The sequence below is a fragment of the Colletotrichum fioriniae genome (genome assembly GCF_027942845.1).
Source record: "Colletotrichum fioriniae strain IMI 355084 chromosome Unknown scaffold_11, whole genome shotgun sequence".
NCBI classification, from domain to species: Eukaryota; Fungi; Ascomycota; class Sordariomycetes; order Glomerellales; family Glomerellaceae; genus Colletotrichum; species Colletotrichum fioriniae.
The window spans coordinates 233,919-251,291 of NW_027076847.1; the positions used below are offsets into that span (position 1 = coordinate 233,919).

Here is a 17,373-nt window from a genome sequence, read left to right on the forward strand (position 1 = left end):
ATGATTCACATGTTCTGTGGTCCCTTGTAACCTCCAATCATGTCAAATGATAACTCATGCTGTATGCCTTCCTGCCCGTACGCCTCGGTGACCCTAACTTCAATGATGGCCATCCTGTACCGACCTCGCTTTGAGTCAAGAGAGATAGATAACACGATCGGGTGCCCAGAAAAATAGACCCATCTCTCCCCTAGAGGAGTCGCGCTCACGGCGCCTCAATGATGCGTAACTCTTAACGCCTGCTTCCAAAGTGGATAGAACAAAACAAGGACGCAACGTTTGTGGGTATCGCATCGACATGTGGTTAGTAATTGCTTCAATTGTATACAAACCGAGAAAGGTTCAGTGTCTTGGGCACGGAGTCTCCGTCGTCCTTCTGGCCAAGGTCGTGGGCAAAGACATCGTCGTCATTCTCGCCGTCGCTATCGGGGATGATCTGGTCTTCGCTTCCGCACGCCGCGTTCAGAGCCTCCACCTCGGCCAGATCGACCTTGGGCAGAGGTACAAAAGACGGGTTAACGGGGAACGACTTGAGTAGCCGGCTCTTCCGGGGACTGCGCTTGGGGCTCCGCTGTATCGTGCTCTTAGTAGGAGATAGGGGCCGCCGAGCAGGCGGGTTCTTCCGCTGGAGAGCACGGGCTCCCATCCGCTGTAGCGGGGTGAGAAGCGGAGTGTTCTTTGACGTGCCAGCTGCGATTGAGCTAGCCGAGAATGTGATTGAGGATGCCGCAGTGGAGGGAGCAGCGGTCGAGGGTGTGAAAATTGATGATTGCTGAGAGGCAATGGTGCTCGGCGTGTCGGGCTGGCTTGAGGCGGCAGGGCTGGGCTGAGAGCTGAAGGCAAATCGCTGTAATGACGTCCGTCTCATGTTCTTCTCTGTGAGCGACGAGACAGGCTTGCTCGGCTCAACGTCGTCTACTTCGGACAGATCGGTCTGCGGCGTGGCTGATATCTCTCCGTCCTTGCTGAACTGGCTGTCCGTACCGGCAGTTGCTTCGGTTCCTGTATCCGTGCTCTGACTCTCTTCGTAGACCGCTATTGATTTGGGCTTCGGGTCATGCCATCCATCAATGTCTGGGAGATTGAGTAGCGCCTCGTCGATGGAGTCGTCTGAGAATAGGAAACTGTCCTTGTTCTTGTTGGTTGAGCTTCCGTTCTTGGGGAAGAACTTGCTCTTTTGGGATTCCTCAGTTTTCGTTTCGGTAATGTCTGTATCTGCACATAGACGGACCTTCTTGGGAGGCCGCTGGGAGCCGCCTTTCATCAGTGCATCGATATCGTCTATAGTGTTTGTCGCGTCACCGACGGTGATACGACGGGTTCCGTCAGAGCCGCTAGAAGCATGTTGCTGCAGTAAGTCCTGGATGGGCTCGGTCCGTCGTCGTAAGAGGCGAGGGGAAGTATTTGAACGGGCGGTTCGTGTGGGACGCGAGCTGGCGTTTGGCTGCGATGATGAAGTGCCATCGACATATGGTCTAGGAAGGGGAAAGACTCTGGGTACCAGGCCATTGTGAGTAAGCGCGGCAACTCTCTCTGGGTCGACAGAGAAACAGTTGCGGTCCATTTCACCCATCGGAATACGCTGGTGGCCTTTGAAGTACGAATCAATCGGCTTAGTCGGTTGTCGCGTGCGGGTCGACGATGAAGAGACTGCCGCAAGGGCCTCTGCAGATTGAGAATGCCTTCTCTTCGTATCGGTCTTGGAGCCAGGCATGGGCGCGGGGATGATGGTCTCCTTGGTCATGGGGTTGACATCTCCGAGTGCAATTGCCGTAGCCATGGCCGGCTCCACGTAGCCACCGATGAACGGCATATCCTCCACACCCTTGCCTTCCTCGGGTTCTGTCAAACATACCAACCGCTTCTTCGTCGGGCAGTAGACTCTTTGGTGGATGAATGTCAGCTCGGCCTGGGCAAACCGAGACATGTAGTTCTCTGAAACGCGATGCTTTCCTTCGAATTGGATCATCCGGATCAGTCGATCAATAGTCTTGTACTTGCGAATCATCCGGTAGGCCGTCTTGAGACCCATATTGTTGATTCCCTCGAGATAGTCGCACCCACTGAGAATGGCCATTCGGCGGAAGTCGTCATCCGTCCACCCCGTAAGAGAAACCTCCCGAACCGCACAGAAATCCCTCCGGTTGATCTCGATACAATTGCCGTACTGGTCGAGTTTTGTGAGGAGCCGCTTGCAACCAAAAACCAAGAGGTCCGAGTCCTCCGATAGAATGCCGTTGATGAGGCCTTGGCGTTCGAGGTAAACAAGCTGAGCATCAGCCTCGTACGGTGCGACGACGTACGAGATATTCAACTTTTTCAATTCGTCAATGAGATTGCGAGCCATCTCTGGTGTGACATCAATGGCCTTCTGAAACTCGAGGGCTGCTTGTGATGACTTTCCGGCTCTGAGAAGCTCCATGGCAGACTTCTTGCTCTCTTCACGGCGTTTAGCGCGAGATCCTTCGGTGGCGGCTTTGCTGGGAAGGAAGTCGCCATCAAAGACAATGTATGGTGTGACGCCAAAATGCTTGAGCATCCTCACCCGGTGCATGGCGAAGTCGACATATCTGAGGCAAGGTTAGGCATACGAACCTACGGTTGCGTAGCTTGGGAAGCGCGTTATGCACGGCGCATGGCTAGGGTCACTTACTTGCGGGTGGGGTTGCCCTTGGCCAGATCAACGGCGCAGGCAATAGCTCCTCTGTGAAGCCATCCATAGGCGTCAACGCCGAGCGTTTCACCGGCGAATTTCTTCAACTCGGTTGGCCTGTGGATGGACTTGAGCAACGGAAGCAGACCTGGGGGGTTTTGGTGAGCAAGGACGTTGACCGGAAGCAAGGGAGAAATGGTACCTGAGACGCCCATTTTCGGTCGCGAGAAGGGTTCGCGGGTCCTCAAAGGTTGGCAAGTCGGTATTTCCTGAGGGCTGCCTAGGTCTCTCTCTGATCCGATTCACAGGCCAGAAGCCGGGGTCGACGAAGGGAAATCAATGCTCAGTCCATTCGTTGAGAGAGAATGACGCGTGGGCAAGTCGTTCGCGTAAGGATTGAAAGTCGGAACGCCAAGTCAGGTGATCCGGGGGCAAATGTAAACAAAGCACTCGGGCGCTACGTTGACGAGTCCGGAAATGCCACTTGTACGGAGGAAATGCGACGAAAGGTTGGAGAACTGAAAGAGGGGGAAATGCAAGGTCGACGGGAATTCACCACGATGCTGAGGTCGAAGGAGCGAAGCTGTGCAGGTGGAGTGAATCACGGCTTCCTGCACGGGAAAGGGACGGTGGAATCGCCCGGGGGGTGACCTGGGCTTGCTATATTGGAACGCGGGTGGACACACCGTACCGCGTCAGGCTCATATCGCGACTCCCCAGTTCTCTTTTTTCTCTCTGTCTTTTTGTATTTAATTTTTACGCAGGAACCAGGCCAGGAAACTACCCCAAAGAGGATTAGCGCAATCAGACAAGGATTTCCAGAGCAACGTCACTCTGTCCGGATTTGGTTGAAGACCATTGGACCTTTCCTGGGGTTAAGTGGAGACATCAAGTACTCTTTTCATCCAATGTCTGTGCACACAGCAAACGCACCTGCAGACTCGGATGGGATTTTCATCGGGTGGGGCACAGACCGACTATCACAGAACCAGCGCCATCGCAAATCTCATTCTGCGTCTCGTTCAACTCTGAGAATCATTGATCTCGGATACCAATCTCATTGTGAACTGACCCGGTCTCATTCCCTCTGTTGTTCCAATATCGTCAAGATGCCCTCAACATTAGAAAAGGCTCGCAAGCACATTGCGAAGAAGCGCAACGGCCATGACCTAGCCTTGCATGAGTTTTCCAGAGATTCCAAGCGTCTTCACAAGGCCTCGATCAGAGACCAACGGCTGGGAAAGCTACACGCCTCAAAGAACAAGAAGGAGCAGCCGATGAGTATGATATCACAGTTCAAGAACGTCAAGGCTGGCCAACTGACATCTGGTAGTTGACCGTGCCTCCTTTTTCCAAAAGGCCATTCAGGAGAAGGGATCTGAGCCCCTCGACTTGGCCGCTGTTCAGGAGCTCATCAGCAAGTACGTCTCAGAAGCCGACCAGCCCACATAAGTTGAGAAAACACTGACACATTATCAGGTTTGTGCACCAGTACGATGAGGAGTACGCCGAGGTCAAGAAGACCCGCCGTGCCGGCCGCCCTGCAAGTGCCAAGGAAGACTTGCTCAAGCTGAGAATCTCCAACCTTGAAGAGGAGTACAAGATCGGATTTTGTCAGTCGACTCCCCGAAGCGTATCTTCCTTTCGCGGCATTCTAACGCTTTGCAGACCTTCCTGATCTCACAACGTCGTCCAACATCATTCAACTCGACCGCTGGGAGGGTTCATGGGCTTACCTCACCAACCTCGCCTGGGTCAAGATCACGAGTGACGGGAACGTCAGACCTTCCAGCTTCCCTCCCAGGGTTTAGTTTCTGGCATCTTACAGCATGATCATGGCGTTTTTTTTTTCGGCGTTTGGGGGAAAACAAGAGGCCATAATCCAGCTAGGCCTTGAAGCACCATCATCGATTTCACCGGGAGAAAGGATGGGGGATCATTCGTCGGCTCCAATTTCTATGTACGGCTCCTCGTACGGTGCCACCATAGAAGAGCGGGCTTTTCGCGGGAAATGTCTCGGACAGGTCAGGCACTGTATCGGAGTTCTTGTTTGGCCAACAGACAAATTTCTCCGGTTACATACAGCAACCGTGCATGTTGAGGTGCGAAAGGTCCAATGCTCGGATCACAGCAGACCACGCATGGTCAAATCACTGGCTCGTCCAGCGTCTAAGCCATGATTCTCCTGTGCCGTTGCACAAAAGGGGGTTCGGCAAAGTGTGCCAAACGTAGAGAGCATGTGGCTTCATGAGAATCGCGCGCCGTACCGATGGTCCTCCGAAGGGGGGGCTGCCAGAAGGCGGGCGGCAGAGACCGAAGCAGCGTCATATAAAGAGCCAACGTGGCGGTTTTGCATGAAAAGGTTGCTTCCGAAACTTTGGGTGAGGCTCGGCAAACGCTACATGAGTGCCTTGTAGCCTAGTATTATATGATCATCTTCGTCCCAGATCGCCCAACCATCTTACTTCCATGTTGCACGCCGGTAGTCACGATGATGCCGGGAACTGAAAGGTCCTGATCCTATAGCTCCACAACGCAACGTCTTCCCACAGTGTCGTCTGTCCATGGCCAGACTGGCCAAGCTGGCCAAGATCATGCATCTCATCTGCCCCAAGCCTCCTGGACCAGGTCACTGGGACCACATTGCTAACGAATCGTTTTCCTACTTTGTAACTAAACCCAGCTTTCCTTTCGAGTTCCAAGTGCTACATTACACCGCTGCTCTACTCCTCTGCAAGGCTTTCGACGGTTACACACCTGCAGAGTCTTGTGGTCGGAATGAACTCATTTACTCTACTCGATCCAAGGCTCTTCCCACAATGGTGAGATGCCGTGAACGCAGCAGCGTCTGAGAATGTCGCAGAAGAGAGGATCAAGATGCTGGTGGGCGCTTAGAGTGAGAATAGCATCATGCTGTTGGACAACAATGGCCCGTGGCCGGGCTCTTGCTGAGCTGGATCGATGAGCTGGATCGATGGGAGCATTCCCGTCATGCAGGATCGCTCGGCCATATCGAAGGGTATATCATCGAACCGGTTCTCTGGGTCTCCACGCTCCCATCTATCACCGTTGGAGTGTTATACCCGACAACTGCGGCAATTCTCAGTTCCCGACCGTCTCGCCGATCTTTACAGCTGTTTCAATCTTTCTTTATACTTCCAATCATCCATCCATCTTTGAGCCACGCCTCTCAGTAATGTAAGCCACCTCTCTCAAAATCTGACGCACTCAAGATAAATGCTTATATAGACACCTAGCAAACTATGTGCAAATACATCACACACCTCCGCGTCTGCAACGTGTGCAGTCACCAAGATACGGTTCTCATATCGGAAAGACCCTGCTTCCTCGCCAAGAAGAACGGCGTCTTTGGAAGCTGTGATGCCGGCATAGGTAGTGACCGCAGCTGTACCAGAAATCACTGTTGGAAGTGTAAAGAGAGAGTCCGTCGCATCCCCCGGCCATCACCAGTGTCACGCCACATCAGTCTTCACTGAGAGAAGGACAAAGGAAAGTGGAAAACGGTGTAATTTGGATGAGGAGGGCGAAAACTCGAGAGCCATTTCATTATAGGCTAGCTGCGGGTCAGCTGGGAATATTTGTACCATTTCCTTGGATCTTGATGTTTGTTATTTGAGGTGGTTTCTTGAAGACGAGACCGGCTTCCCACGGCGAATTCTGGGGGTCGGTACATCTGGATCCTGTTGCTACCTATTGAAGCTTAGCTCGGATTCCGTATCGATAACATCAAAATCAAGGTGCTTCTGTGGATCAATTCCAGATGCAGTGGAGTTCTGGTCTGGTGCCTGAATATGACAAAGTGTTTGCAGAATGGACCCTGCTGTCCAGTCCCTGGCGGTTCCGCTCCACCCAGGCCCGGTGTCACCCGGCAAAACGTTTCGCCGAAGTGTGATCTGATGTCAAAAATTTTGGGAGCTCTCCAAAGCTTTTTTGCGACCTGGCAGATCCAGCCAATCCACCTCCACTCTCCTCCAACAAGCTTTTGCATCTCTCCTTGCCTCAACCATTACGACCTCTCAACGCAACACCTCAGTCCACCGCCCATCATGCTTTCCATCAGATCCGTCGCGCGCTCAGCGCCCAGAGCTTTCACTCTCCTTTCCCTCAGACAGACTGCGCGCCCCAGCGCCTTCATCAAGGCCTCCTCATGGAGCGCTGCCGTTCAGACCCAGCGCGCATCAGCCTTCTCCAGCTCTGCCTTTAGGAAATCTGCCGCCGGTGAGACCGATGCTGAGCTCGTCGCCAAGCTCGAGAGCGAGCTTCAGTTCGAGGAGGAGGTCAAGCAGAACGAGCAGCTGCCCGCGAGCGTCAAGGACTTCATCGACAACAGCCCCTTTGAGCTCCACGACACCCCTGGCAAGGAGGAGGTCAAGCTCACCCGCAAGTTTGGCGAGGAGAAGTAAGTTTGCAACCCCAGCATTGTCTAGCAGCCAACATTGCGAAACGGGAAACTAACAGAAAACCCTTAGGATCACAATCACTTTCTCCATCGCCGACCTTGCCAACTACGACCCCGAGATGTACGACCAGGATCGAGCCCTTGAGGACGAGGAGTTCGAGTCCGACGTCCAGAACCCCAACAAGCAGTCCGGCGTCCAGTCATCCGGTGGCGCCCGCTCTGCCAACGCTGAGGAGCAGCTCGAGGAGGAGGAGGGCGACCTCGACGAGGCCGCTCCCCCTTGCCGCCTGAGCATCGTCGTCGAGAAGCCTGGCAAGACCCCCGGCGCCCTCAACATCGACGCCACCGCCCAGACGGCGCCATCGTCGTCGACAACATGTTTTACTACGAGGACGGCAAGCTCGCCCACGCCTCTAACGCCGAGGTCGCCCATGCTCGCAGCGACATCTACCCCGGCCCCCCCTTCGGCAGCCTCGACGAGGACCTGCAGATCTTGATGGAGCGCTACCTCGAGGAGCGCGGCATTACCCAGGCCCTGGCCGTCTTCGCGCCCGACTACATTGACGTCAAGGAGCAGCGCGAGTACGTCCGGTGGTTGAACAACGTCAAGGGCTTCGTCAACGCCTAAATTCAAGTTCAATGATGACTCTGTTTGGAAGGAAAAAAATCTGTTGGGAAGAAAGAAACTCAATGATGTATGATGGCGCGGCGCGCGTGCAAAGTGTAAGATGATACGAAAAAAACCCACCTGGAAAAGGACCTTCTTGGCTTGTCTTATAGCTGTTTTCCACTCTACGATGTACCATATCAAACCATGGCCTGGCCGGCGTGCCGGTTGCCCACATAAGAAACTGTAATACCAAAAAATTCTCCTGCACACATGTAGCGCACTGGGTCCACTAAGCATTTGGTCAACAGTATAGTAGAGACTAGAGAGTGGCTCTTTGGCGAAAAACCATTGAAGCTAGCACAACATTTCTTCACATTGCTCAGGGTCCTATTTAAAGTCTAAGCTAGAAACTGTCGACATCAACAAGTCGTGCATTGACCCACTGCGCAAGGCGACATAGATCTCGCTGGTCAAGGTGCCTATGGTCTTCTTTCCCGGCTCCCCGAGGTTTTCATTGATTTCCAGTGTTGGCGGGTAGTCTTGCAAACCGCGATGCATCGGAACGCCCAGAGTTTTCCTGACATATATATAGATTGCCTTTGAAGCAACCCCGAGATATGTGCCTGTGCTGGGGTTCTCCAGAAAGCGGAAGCGTGTCTTGCGATACTCATGACTGATTCTTTCAGCGGATTGCTTTGTGTAAGCGTCCATGGCCTTGACGGCAATGATCAACTCCTCAGGATGCATGCCCTCGAAGTACGGGGCCAAGACCTCAAGTTGTTCACCCTTCGCTTCTCGCGCAGCAGCTCGACCTCGGTCCTCCACGTCGAGGTTGGCCAGGCCGTTCCACTTCTGGAGCAGGATCTCGCCACAGCGCTGGGCAATGTCGTCCGCTCCGTCAGCAGCTCTGTGAAACCCGACACAATTCTGGGCAACTTCCAGCATCGCGGGCCTTGTCACGCTGCAAAACTCAAGATGGAGACATTGCAGGTCGAGAGCCTGACAGAGGGCGTATATGTACGTTGCCACCATGAGGTACAAGATCTCGGTCATCTCCAACGCGTTCCTAGCGGCGATCAACGCAAGCGAGTTGATCGACTGGTTGTTCATCTCTGCGCTCTGAATATGCGCGGACACGGGGTGGGATAGGTGGGCCAGCTCAGACATGTACGCTGCCATGGTGATGTCCAACCCCTTCGTTGTGAATGACTTGCTCGGGTTGTCAGCGGCGAGGTTGGGCGGCAAGCAGTCGTTGAGCTTAGCGTTGAGAAGCTCTGTGCATTGAGCGAACATGAGTTTGCCCAATAGTTGCATGGAGGATGAGGCCTTTTCCATGGCAGAAGTGACAGCTAGCGCTTGAAAGTTCCCTCCTTGATGTACGGTCTCGGTCTCGACGTCAAAGAGGGGGTTATCCGTGGTGCTGTTGATCTCAACTTGTACTTGCTGTTGAGCTAGCATCAAGTCTTCAAGCAAGGGACCAATCCATTGGGGCGCGGTTCGAAGAGGGTATCGGTCTTGGACGAGGCCTTCGGCATGGTCGTCTCCCTTTCTGGTCAGCTTGGATCCGGAGAGAAAACGTAGTATGTTGGCAGCGGCCTCCACCTGGCCCAGGTGCGGTCAACATTGGGATATGAACGGATGGTAGTTCGACTGCCGGCCTCGTAGTGCCTCGGTTGCCATAGCGGTAAGGAACTGCGACATCGTGGCGAGTTGATGAGCCTGGTGCATGGCAACACAGGCCGCTGCGGCGCTCGTAGCAGTACCATTTGTGATACCCAGAGCTTCCTTGGCTTCGAACCGCACCGGCTCCAGGCCAATCATTTTCAAGGCTTCTTTCGCAGTCATAAACTTTGGCCTTTGCGCGCCGACAGCAACGTAGACATCCGAGTTGCCCTCCAAAACACCGGCAATGTAAGACAAAGGTATCAAGTCCCCAGAAGCTGAGATGCTGCCACGCAGTGGGACTATCGGAATGACATGGTTATCCAGCAGGGTCAACATTGCTTCCAGAACTTCTAGACGGACACCAGAATGGCCACGCAGCAGAGAGTTGACCCGGACGAGAAGCATTCCTCTGACAATGGAGGTAGGAAGGGCATGCCCTCTCCAGGCTTGCATTCCAAGATGGCTTTCGCCATGAAGATCTGAGCCTTTGTCGGAAGGTAGAAGAATACCCACTTGGAGAAGCTGCAGTAGCCCTCTCTGCAATTCTTCGTGATCAGAAGTGCGCACGTCGGCACTTCCGCCAAATCCTGTTGTGATGCCGTAGATTGTGGCACCTTGGCGGAGCTTTAGGTGTAACAGAGTAGTGCTTTCGTGAACCTTATTGATGATATTGGCATCCAATGTCAAAGAGACGGCGGCGTGATAGTGGCTGACGGCTACCACGTCAGAGAGTGATAAAGTCTGGCCGTCTACAACGACACGGGAATGCGAGTCGAGCAACTGCCGGAGGTGGTTCCATTGCCCGAACACAAGATGAAGATGTCCCATCAACATGATTGTAGGACCCGCCTCAGTTAAACAAGATATAGCTTAGGGATGAGTGGATGGTGCTCAATTGGGTAGAAGATGATGTATCAAGGAGTGACAGAGAGCGCAAGAGCGAGGCATACCAGTCTAGTTCTGAGCAGTTCAACTTATATATTCCCATGAACGAGGAACTAGAGCAAGTAGGCTGCGGTTCTCGCTCCTCAACCTCGTCCTTCGTGCCCTCACGGTCTTAAGGGTTCTACACGATTCACTGTAGACACCCAGCCACCTGCGAGCTTCTAAAATTTTGAAGACTGAAGAGGGCTTCTCTCAACACGATTCATGCACTCGGATATCTCGCGCGAATATTGAGGATCATTGCTTATCTTGTCTCTATACGATGTGGTGTACATAGGTAGATCAACCGTAGCCGCTGCTATTCAAGTCAAGCGCACGGAGGGAACTCCAGCAGTGCTACAAGATGCTGCAATCATGATTTAACCCACATTCCTTGGGAAATTGGCGGTGCGAACTATGTTCCTCTTAGCTTCTCGTCGTCGGATGCAACTGGACTGATTTTCGGTCTAAAATCTGATTTTTCTGCCCAGTATCGTGAGAAGTCTAAAGGACACTACCTTACGTGCTTATCCCTCTTTTTCACAAGCGGACGCCGGCGATCCGTCGGAATAGATATTCCAAAATTCAAGCGAATGCATATTCATACTGCTCAAGCCCCCTGGCATGTCTCAAACCTAGAGTGAAGCTATTCAGACACGTGCTACAGAGGCTTCTCATCGTAAGTAGATCGTGAGATTGATTATCTTCATGACTCAACAAATTCGTATTGGCAAAATGCTGCATTCAGGATAAGGTTCGAGCTATCCGTGGAAAAAGGACTTACCCCTCAACTACACGACTTACAATAATGGCAGGATCCATCAAACTTTAAGTGAAGCTATTCAGAGTAGGCTTCCCATGATGAATAGTGAGGATGATCTACCTCGATTGCCGCGTAATTGCTCAACATTTCCAATTAACATAAGACTACTTTTGGGACAAGGTTTCGACTAATGAGGCAATGGAAGCACAGTTTACCCCTCAATAGCACGGCATTTGCCGTCGATTGCACGCCTGGAGTCTAGAGCCTAATATCTATATAAGTTGCAAAGGGGCATGGATTTCTATCACGTAATTTGCTTTCTGTTTACACATATTGCCCAGTGTTCAGCCGGAACACAACAGTAACTCAACCAGCCATCCTATTCTTTCAAGCTTGCAAAACCTTTGAAAAATCATCATGGCAACATCATCACAGTACGCTGAACGCACGTATCATAACACTTCATCTCCGTACGTTTTGCCCAATGAGTAAGTACTACTAAAACCCTGCCGAGGCGTCTCGAATCGAAGAACATGAGCTTACTCTGTCAGTACTCCGGAGCAAGCTCGTCTTGATGAACAAGCACTTGCCATCCAGTCCATGCTGGGTGGGAAGCCTTTTCTCTTCGACCTGAGACTTCTCCCGAGCAAGTCGAAAATCCTCGACATCGGATGTGGAACTGGGGTAGCCACGACCCAGCTAGCACGACAATGTCCTTCCTCACGGGCGTACGGGATTGATCTGTCTGCAGTCCCTGACCATGTCAAAGCTTCAGCTCCGACCAATGTCACCTTTTTGAAAGGCAACATCATGGACGACCTGTCCGAGCAGGGACTTCAGGAAGAAAGCTTGGACTACGTGTTCGGGCGTATGCTGTTCCTCGCGATCGACGACTGGAAAGAGTACTTTTCACGCGTTCACCACCTCTTGAAGCCCGGTGCCATCGTCGAGCACCAGGATTGCTCCTGGGAGTACTACCGCCAAGGTACACAGACAAAGCTCAGCGGAAATTGGTCTTGGCATCAAGCAGTTCTAGAGGAGTCGCAGGCTATGGGACTGGATATCCTAGTTGGTGATCATGTCGGAGATCACATGAAAGCCGCCGGGCTCGAAGTGCTTCTTACGCGATCGTTTGAGTTTTCAATGATGCCGTCCGAGAAGAATATTCCCAGCGCTGCAGTCGGGTGCTATGCGCAACGCACTCTTCTCAAGGCATTCCCAGACCTTCTCAGAAAGATATTGACAAAGCGGGACTTGTACTCTGATGAAGATGTTTTGAAATTGACAAAGGAGTGTCTTGAGACTTCATCGGCGGAGGAGGGGATTTTTGTCAAGTACACAGTCACCATTGGGAGGAAGCCAGCTCAGTAGTAGTTCACGAATGATGCGGTCTTTGGCTAGGGGATGGGGTGTTCATGTTCTTGAATCCTTCTGTTTTTTCCTTCTCAATGTTTAATGTCGAGTATATCTTGCTGTTTATCTCCTCATTAGTTTCAATGTATCTTTGATCAATGGCCATTCAAAGTACTGTTCGTTGTCTTGAAGATGACTTCGCTCTGTAGACTCGACGGGAGGCATGTTATGGAGTTGGGCGACTGAAACCAACTGGCGCTAGTCACGTAGCACGATGACGGTGACAGGCGACTCGCACGTGTATTACCACGTTGAAGCCATCATTTTCACCGGAAACGGCGTGGCCTGGGCATATCGCCAGGCGGCAGGCTTCCTCGAGTCATTCAACGGCGATACGGTACTTGCAATAAGGTTTGTAAGGTCGTACTGGCGGGGGCCGACCTCATCGTTATCGATCTGAAGCGCTTCCTGTGCAGTAAGTGCTGCAAACGGATGCCCCGATCGGCATGATATAGTGCCTTGTCGGCTAAATTACTGGCGGTAGCGCGACTGACCTTGTGAGTGTGAACGTGGAGTTCAAGAGGAGGCCCTTTCTGCTCGCAGATCAACTACCCACGGGCAGTCCTCGTCGCTCGATAGTCTGAGCTCGTCCAATGAGTTTGCTAGCGGGTGTTTCTAGAAGGTGTCATCGCGGCTTCAGTAGCACTAGTAGGTAGTGCATTCTCGACTTTGCTCAATGCAGATCATGGACAAGATCATCCTGATCGACACGGAAATAACCGCAACCGCATTCCTACAATATCACGATGTCTAACGCAGCTTTTTACGTACATGGACTAATACTAGTAGTTGATTGGGCATTAACGCTGCGCCAAATCTGCCGAAAGGAGAGTATGCCGGAACCCACGTGAGGTGCAAAGACCATCAGTCTATGCACGTGAATCTCAGAGAAGATGCTCCGGTATGGCTCGCATATGAGCAGTCTTCGGATAACACCAAGGAAGGAAAGTCGCCTTGCACTCGATGAAAAGGCCGAGCAATATAAGGCCAATATTAGTTTGGATTCCAGCAGCATTGACGAAGGCGAAGTCCTATGCTTCTCAAAATGGTTCATTGACCATCAGTTCTACTCTCAAGCTGCAGATGCAAAGGCAGGCATGACAACTCCGTTTAAATTTCTGTAAAGTTCCAACCAACCATGTAAGCACTCCAAAGATCTCACGCCGCCATCATCCATCATATATCCTTTACCGCCCCAGCCAAAAGCGAGTCACGCCCTTCGGCAGCCACCGCCGCAAAATCATACTCGGTCAGGAGCATCTTGGGACTCAGCCCCGCAAACTTCCACACGCCGTCGACCTTTCTATACCAGTGCTTATTGCTACTATGCGCGTGTCCCTTGACGGCGACATGCTTGAACGTCTCGTCAGTGTACTTTTGATGGGGGACACGGAGCTGGTGATGGCCCACGACCTCGGTCTCTGAGATCTTTTCCCAGCGGCTTGCACCGACGAGGTGTTGCGTCTTGAGGAGAGGACTGCCGAGCATGGGTTTGCTGCTCATCATGGCGACGTAGTCTTCTGCGGGCATGGCTTCCCAGATCTTGTTGAGGAAGGGGTAGTCGATCTTTGGAATGAGGGTTGTGTTAGGTTGCGTGTTACCAGAGGGAGGGCGATATGCTTACGCGGAGGGTAGGGGCAATACATTTGCGAAGGCGGTCCCAGTCCTTTGTGTCGTAGCTGTCTGCCCACTCGTAAAGGCATGCATTCAACCCGAGGTAATCTAGAGTACTTGTTCAGTATCACATCATGGGCAGTCAAACCTGGTGAATTGGTTTACCGTCGAAAGTAATATTAATAGAAGATGTCATTTTGTCTAACTTATAGAGTATAATGATGAAATAAGGTAGATTAAACTATCGCCCGATCTGTGTAATTCGCGAGGGAAGTCAAATGAGGAGGAACAGCTCGTGCGATGAAACTTTGATGGAGCATGGGAATGAATCACCGGGAGTTGATAGAAGTATCCCTAATCTTCAAGGAAAAGAATATAAGCTGTCTTAAATTACCCCGGAATCTGCTTTCTCCACGATTACATCTTCAAAGTAGACACTTTGCCTATGAAATTGGTCGTCGCTATCGAGAGCGGGGGACCGTGGGTGTAACCCGTCCACTTGCCGTTCCTCCACTTCCCGGAGAAGTCTACCGGACAAATTTATCGGGCGGCTGTGTCAACGTATTGCGACGAAACACGGCATTCGCACATGTTCTTTGTATGCCAAGCCGATTCGCTCCAGACGTCGACTAGCACTAAGTTAAAAGAGGCGCCGGGCGACTCGGTTAAAGCCACAATGAGAAGAAGTTCCCGAGTCTCACTTTGTAATACAACACCCGCTCCAAATGTGTCCACAACCAAGTGCCATCGAAGTATCACATCACATCACTGAAGAAAATTGGAGTTGCATCGTGAGGCATTTACACTATGCCTCGTTATAGTCATGCAAGAAATTCGCCAAAGGGCGGTTGGTTTTGTAAAATAGACCCAGGATCTACCCCCTTTTCCTCGTTTCTCGATCGGCCTAGACCTGGAATGGATTCGACATCAAGTCGTGGGAAAATATCTCAACCCCAAGTACACAAAAAATGTCCAAGAATGAAAAGAGTTGTTGGTGTTTTCGGCCCAGCCAACGTAGCTACCAGAACAGGTGCCCTGCCTTGTTGTCGCTGCATGATCCCGTTTGCCATTTTTCAAAGTCCGTCCAATGGCGGCGTCCTTGTCGACGTTTAGTAGGGCTTCTCGCCGAGGCTATTTCTCTTGTTAGTCGTCTATTCGGGCGGTTTGTTTTCAATTAAGACTAAAACTTACTAGTTGCCAGGGGGCGAGTAGCGGGCGACGACGTAGGTGCCCTGGGAGTTGGTGGCAACAGCCAGACCGACCTTGGTGGTGCTCTTCCAGACGATCTGAGTGTAGTGACCGAAGCCCATGTAGTTGGACTCGGAGATGGTCTCGCCGTTGTAGGAGGACTTCTCAGCGATCCAGGCGTTGGCAGCGTTGATGTAGGGGCTGTCGGTGTTGGACTGCATGTACAGGTTCTCGCCCTGGTCAGAGACCTGGGAGTGGGTCAGGGAGCCGACGGAGAGGAGGTGGGTGGCCCACTCCTGGGCGTTGGAGGCGAGGGTGGCATCCCACTCGAGGGCCGGGACGCCGACGTCGGAGCGGGCGGCGTTGTGGGCATCGAGGGCGGCCTGCTGGTCCGAGGTGAGGCCGGAGGTACCGCTGGAGGCAGCGGTGGTGGCAGCCGGGGCAGCGGAGGAGGTGGTGCTGACGGCCTCCTCAACGGGGGCGGCGGCGGAGGGGGTCACGACCGGGGCGGCGGAAGTGGCGGCGGGAGGGGCGGTAGCGGCGGGGAGGGTGATGGTGGAGGTGGAGGTCACCTCGGCGCCGGAGCAGTCGTCGGCGGCCTTGCTGGCCTCGACGCCGGTGTTACCCCAGCCCCAATAGGAGCCGGATGGGGGGCCTTGGCCTCTCCAGGCGGCGGCCTGGGTGGCGAGAGCGGCAACGGCGACAGCGGAGAAACGCATTTTGATGGTTTGGTTGAAAAGGGGTCTTTGGAAATCACCGGGATTCTTGGATGTTGATCTGAAGGAGTGAACGGAGGATGGAACCTGCCAAGGCGTCGATGAGTACCGCTGGGGTGTAAAAGAGTGACAGACGCAAAAGGTCGATTTTGGGTAAGGAGGAAAAGAGAAACAATAGGAAAGGAACGCGAGAGTTGGGATATTATATATTCTGCATCGTGTTTACTCAGTTAGAGTTGTTTGCCCCCGGTCCTGCTGATGTCGGGATATTTTGCCGCTGGCAGTATTCAACTTGAGACGAGTGATGATCTCCCGTATGCAAGCCTCCACATCAGAGATATTAAACTAGAAGACGTGGTGTCTCACACTCCCGGCCCTTTGGAGAGAGCACTTACGAATAATCGAATCTCCTTTGCATCCTGATAGGACCAGGGCATTCGGGGGGAGCCTGGAAGTTGGAAGGGATTAGGATCTAGTGTGTTGGAGTGTCCCCCCACACCAACAACATTGTCAAAAAGTCTTTCCAAGTTCCAACAGTTTCCTGAGTTTCCTCCCCCTTCTTTTGCAGGAGCCGCGGAAGCGCGGAAGTTGGATCAGACAACGGTGCCCATTGTATTAGTGGATACGTTGACATTGGAAACGACCCCAGATGAGTGGTTTAAATTCGACCGGGCAGCAACAAACTCGCCCCTGTCGACATGTCTCACACCACCACACCAGGATCTCCAAGGATTTCTCTGGGACGTAGCCCTACCAGATTATGTCACATCAGTGGATTTAGCTGCTGCCGGTAAATGGAAGGGACCCCATGTGGGGCCGAGCGTGTGGTCCAGGCAGCGGTCCAGAACCAAATCTGCTCAGGGATGATGACCAGTTCTCGACTCTTCGACTCACTCGATGTCTCAATCTCTTTGTCAAATTTCACCCTCTCTTTTTAATAAACAAGCCTGAGAGTCTTCTTTACCATGGCACTCTCTAATCCTCTTTTCACAGCCTCATTCAATTACGATTGCGTCGGTGTCCGAGGGAGCCAGAACAGAAGAAAGTGAGAGAGAAAACTACCCGTCCTGAGTACGATAGACCCTATCTGGCTGTGTTCGCCTATGTCGGAGTACCCCACCCGTCATTTCTTTCTCTGACACTCTCTTCTCGTCTAATTAATGAAGTTGCAGCCGAACGGACATTGTTTATTATGCTTCGATCATCCCGTCAAGTGGGATGCAAAGGCGTCATGGATGGCAAAGCCCAGCTCCTGGGCGAGAACTCAAGTGGTAGTCTGGTGCGGGGTATAGCCAATCAAACATTGCACAATGCTTTTTTGTTCCCTCATTAAACAACTTCAAACTCTAGCTTCGGCTGCAAGCCTTCACTCAGGGGTAAAAAAAAAAAAATAAAAAAAATAAAAAA

General features: G+C 52.3%; 7 protein-coding genes across 7 annotated transcripts; 3 read left to right on the top strand and 4 right to left on the bottom strand.

Annotated features, from left to right (window-relative positions):
* Positions 1-316: 316 nt before the first annotated feature.
* EXO1 (Rad2 nuclease) lies at positions 317-2,868 on the bottom strand (the record flags this gene model as incomplete). The annotated part of the gene is made up of 2 exons (XM_053199046.2): positions 317-2,570; positions 2,654-2,868. 2 exons carry the CDS (start codon positions 2,866-2,868, stop codon positions 317-319), a joined length of 2,469 nt encoding a protein of 822 aa, XP_053043501.2.
* Positions 2,869-3,762: 894 nt separating this feature from the next.
* Positions 3,763-4,464, top strand: TMA16 (translation machinery-associated protein 16; the record flags this gene model as incomplete). Its single annotated transcript, XM_053199045.1, has 4 exons — positions 3,763-3,934; positions 3,987-4,074; positions 4,133-4,266; positions 4,322-4,464. The coding sequence occupies 4 exons, from the start codon at positions 3,763-3,765 to the stop codon at positions 4,462-4,464; spliced, it is 537 nt and encodes a 178-aa protein (XP_053043500.1).
* Positions 4,465-6,720: 2,256 nt separating this feature from the next.
* MAM33 (Mitochondrial acidic protein mam33) lies at positions 6,721-7,701 on the top strand (the record flags this gene model as incomplete). Its single annotated transcript, XM_065758429.1, has 3 exons — positions 6,721-7,073; positions 7,144-7,440; positions 7,515-7,701. The coding sequence occupies 3 exons, from the start codon at positions 6,721-6,723 to the stop codon at positions 7,699-7,701; spliced, it is 837 nt and encodes a 278-aa protein (XP_065612822.1).
* Positions 7,702-8,070: 369 nt separating this feature from the next.
* On the bottom strand, positions 8,071-9,684 carry N0V96_008706 (uncharacterized protein; the record flags this gene model as incomplete). Its single annotated transcript, XM_065758430.1, has 2 exons — positions 8,071-9,224; positions 9,447-9,684. The coding sequence occupies 2 exons, from the start codon at positions 9,682-9,684 to the stop codon at positions 8,071-8,073; spliced, it is 1,392 nt and encodes a 463-aa protein (XP_065612823.1).
* A 2,161-nt stretch (positions 9,685-11,845) lies between these two features.
* On the top strand, positions 11,846-12,406 carry N0V96_008707 (uncharacterized protein; the record flags this gene model as incomplete). Its single annotated transcript, XM_053199042.1, has 1 exon — positions 11,846-12,406. The coding sequence occupies one exon, from the start codon at positions 11,846-11,848 to the stop codon at positions 12,404-12,406; it is 561 nt and encodes a 186-aa protein (XP_053043497.1).
* Positions 12,407-13,624: 1,218 nt separating this feature from the next.
* SCD1_2 (Scytalone dehydratase) lies at positions 13,625-14,258 on the bottom strand (the record flags this gene model as incomplete). Its single annotated transcript, XM_053199041.1, has 3 exons — positions 13,625-14,014; positions 14,073-14,170; positions 14,228-14,258. The coding sequence occupies 3 exons, from the start codon at positions 14,256-14,258 to the stop codon at positions 13,625-13,627; spliced, it is 519 nt and encodes a 172-aa protein (XP_053043496.1).
* A 994-nt stretch (positions 14,259-15,252) lies between these two features.
* Positions 15,253-15,969, bottom strand: N0V96_008709 (uncharacterized protein; the record flags this gene model as incomplete). Its single annotated transcript, XM_053199040.2, has 1 exon — positions 15,253-15,969. One exon carries the CDS (start codon positions 15,967-15,969, stop codon positions 15,253-15,255), a length of 717 nt encoding a protein of 238 aa, XP_053043495.1.
* Positions 15,970-17,373: the final 1,404 nt, after the last annotated feature.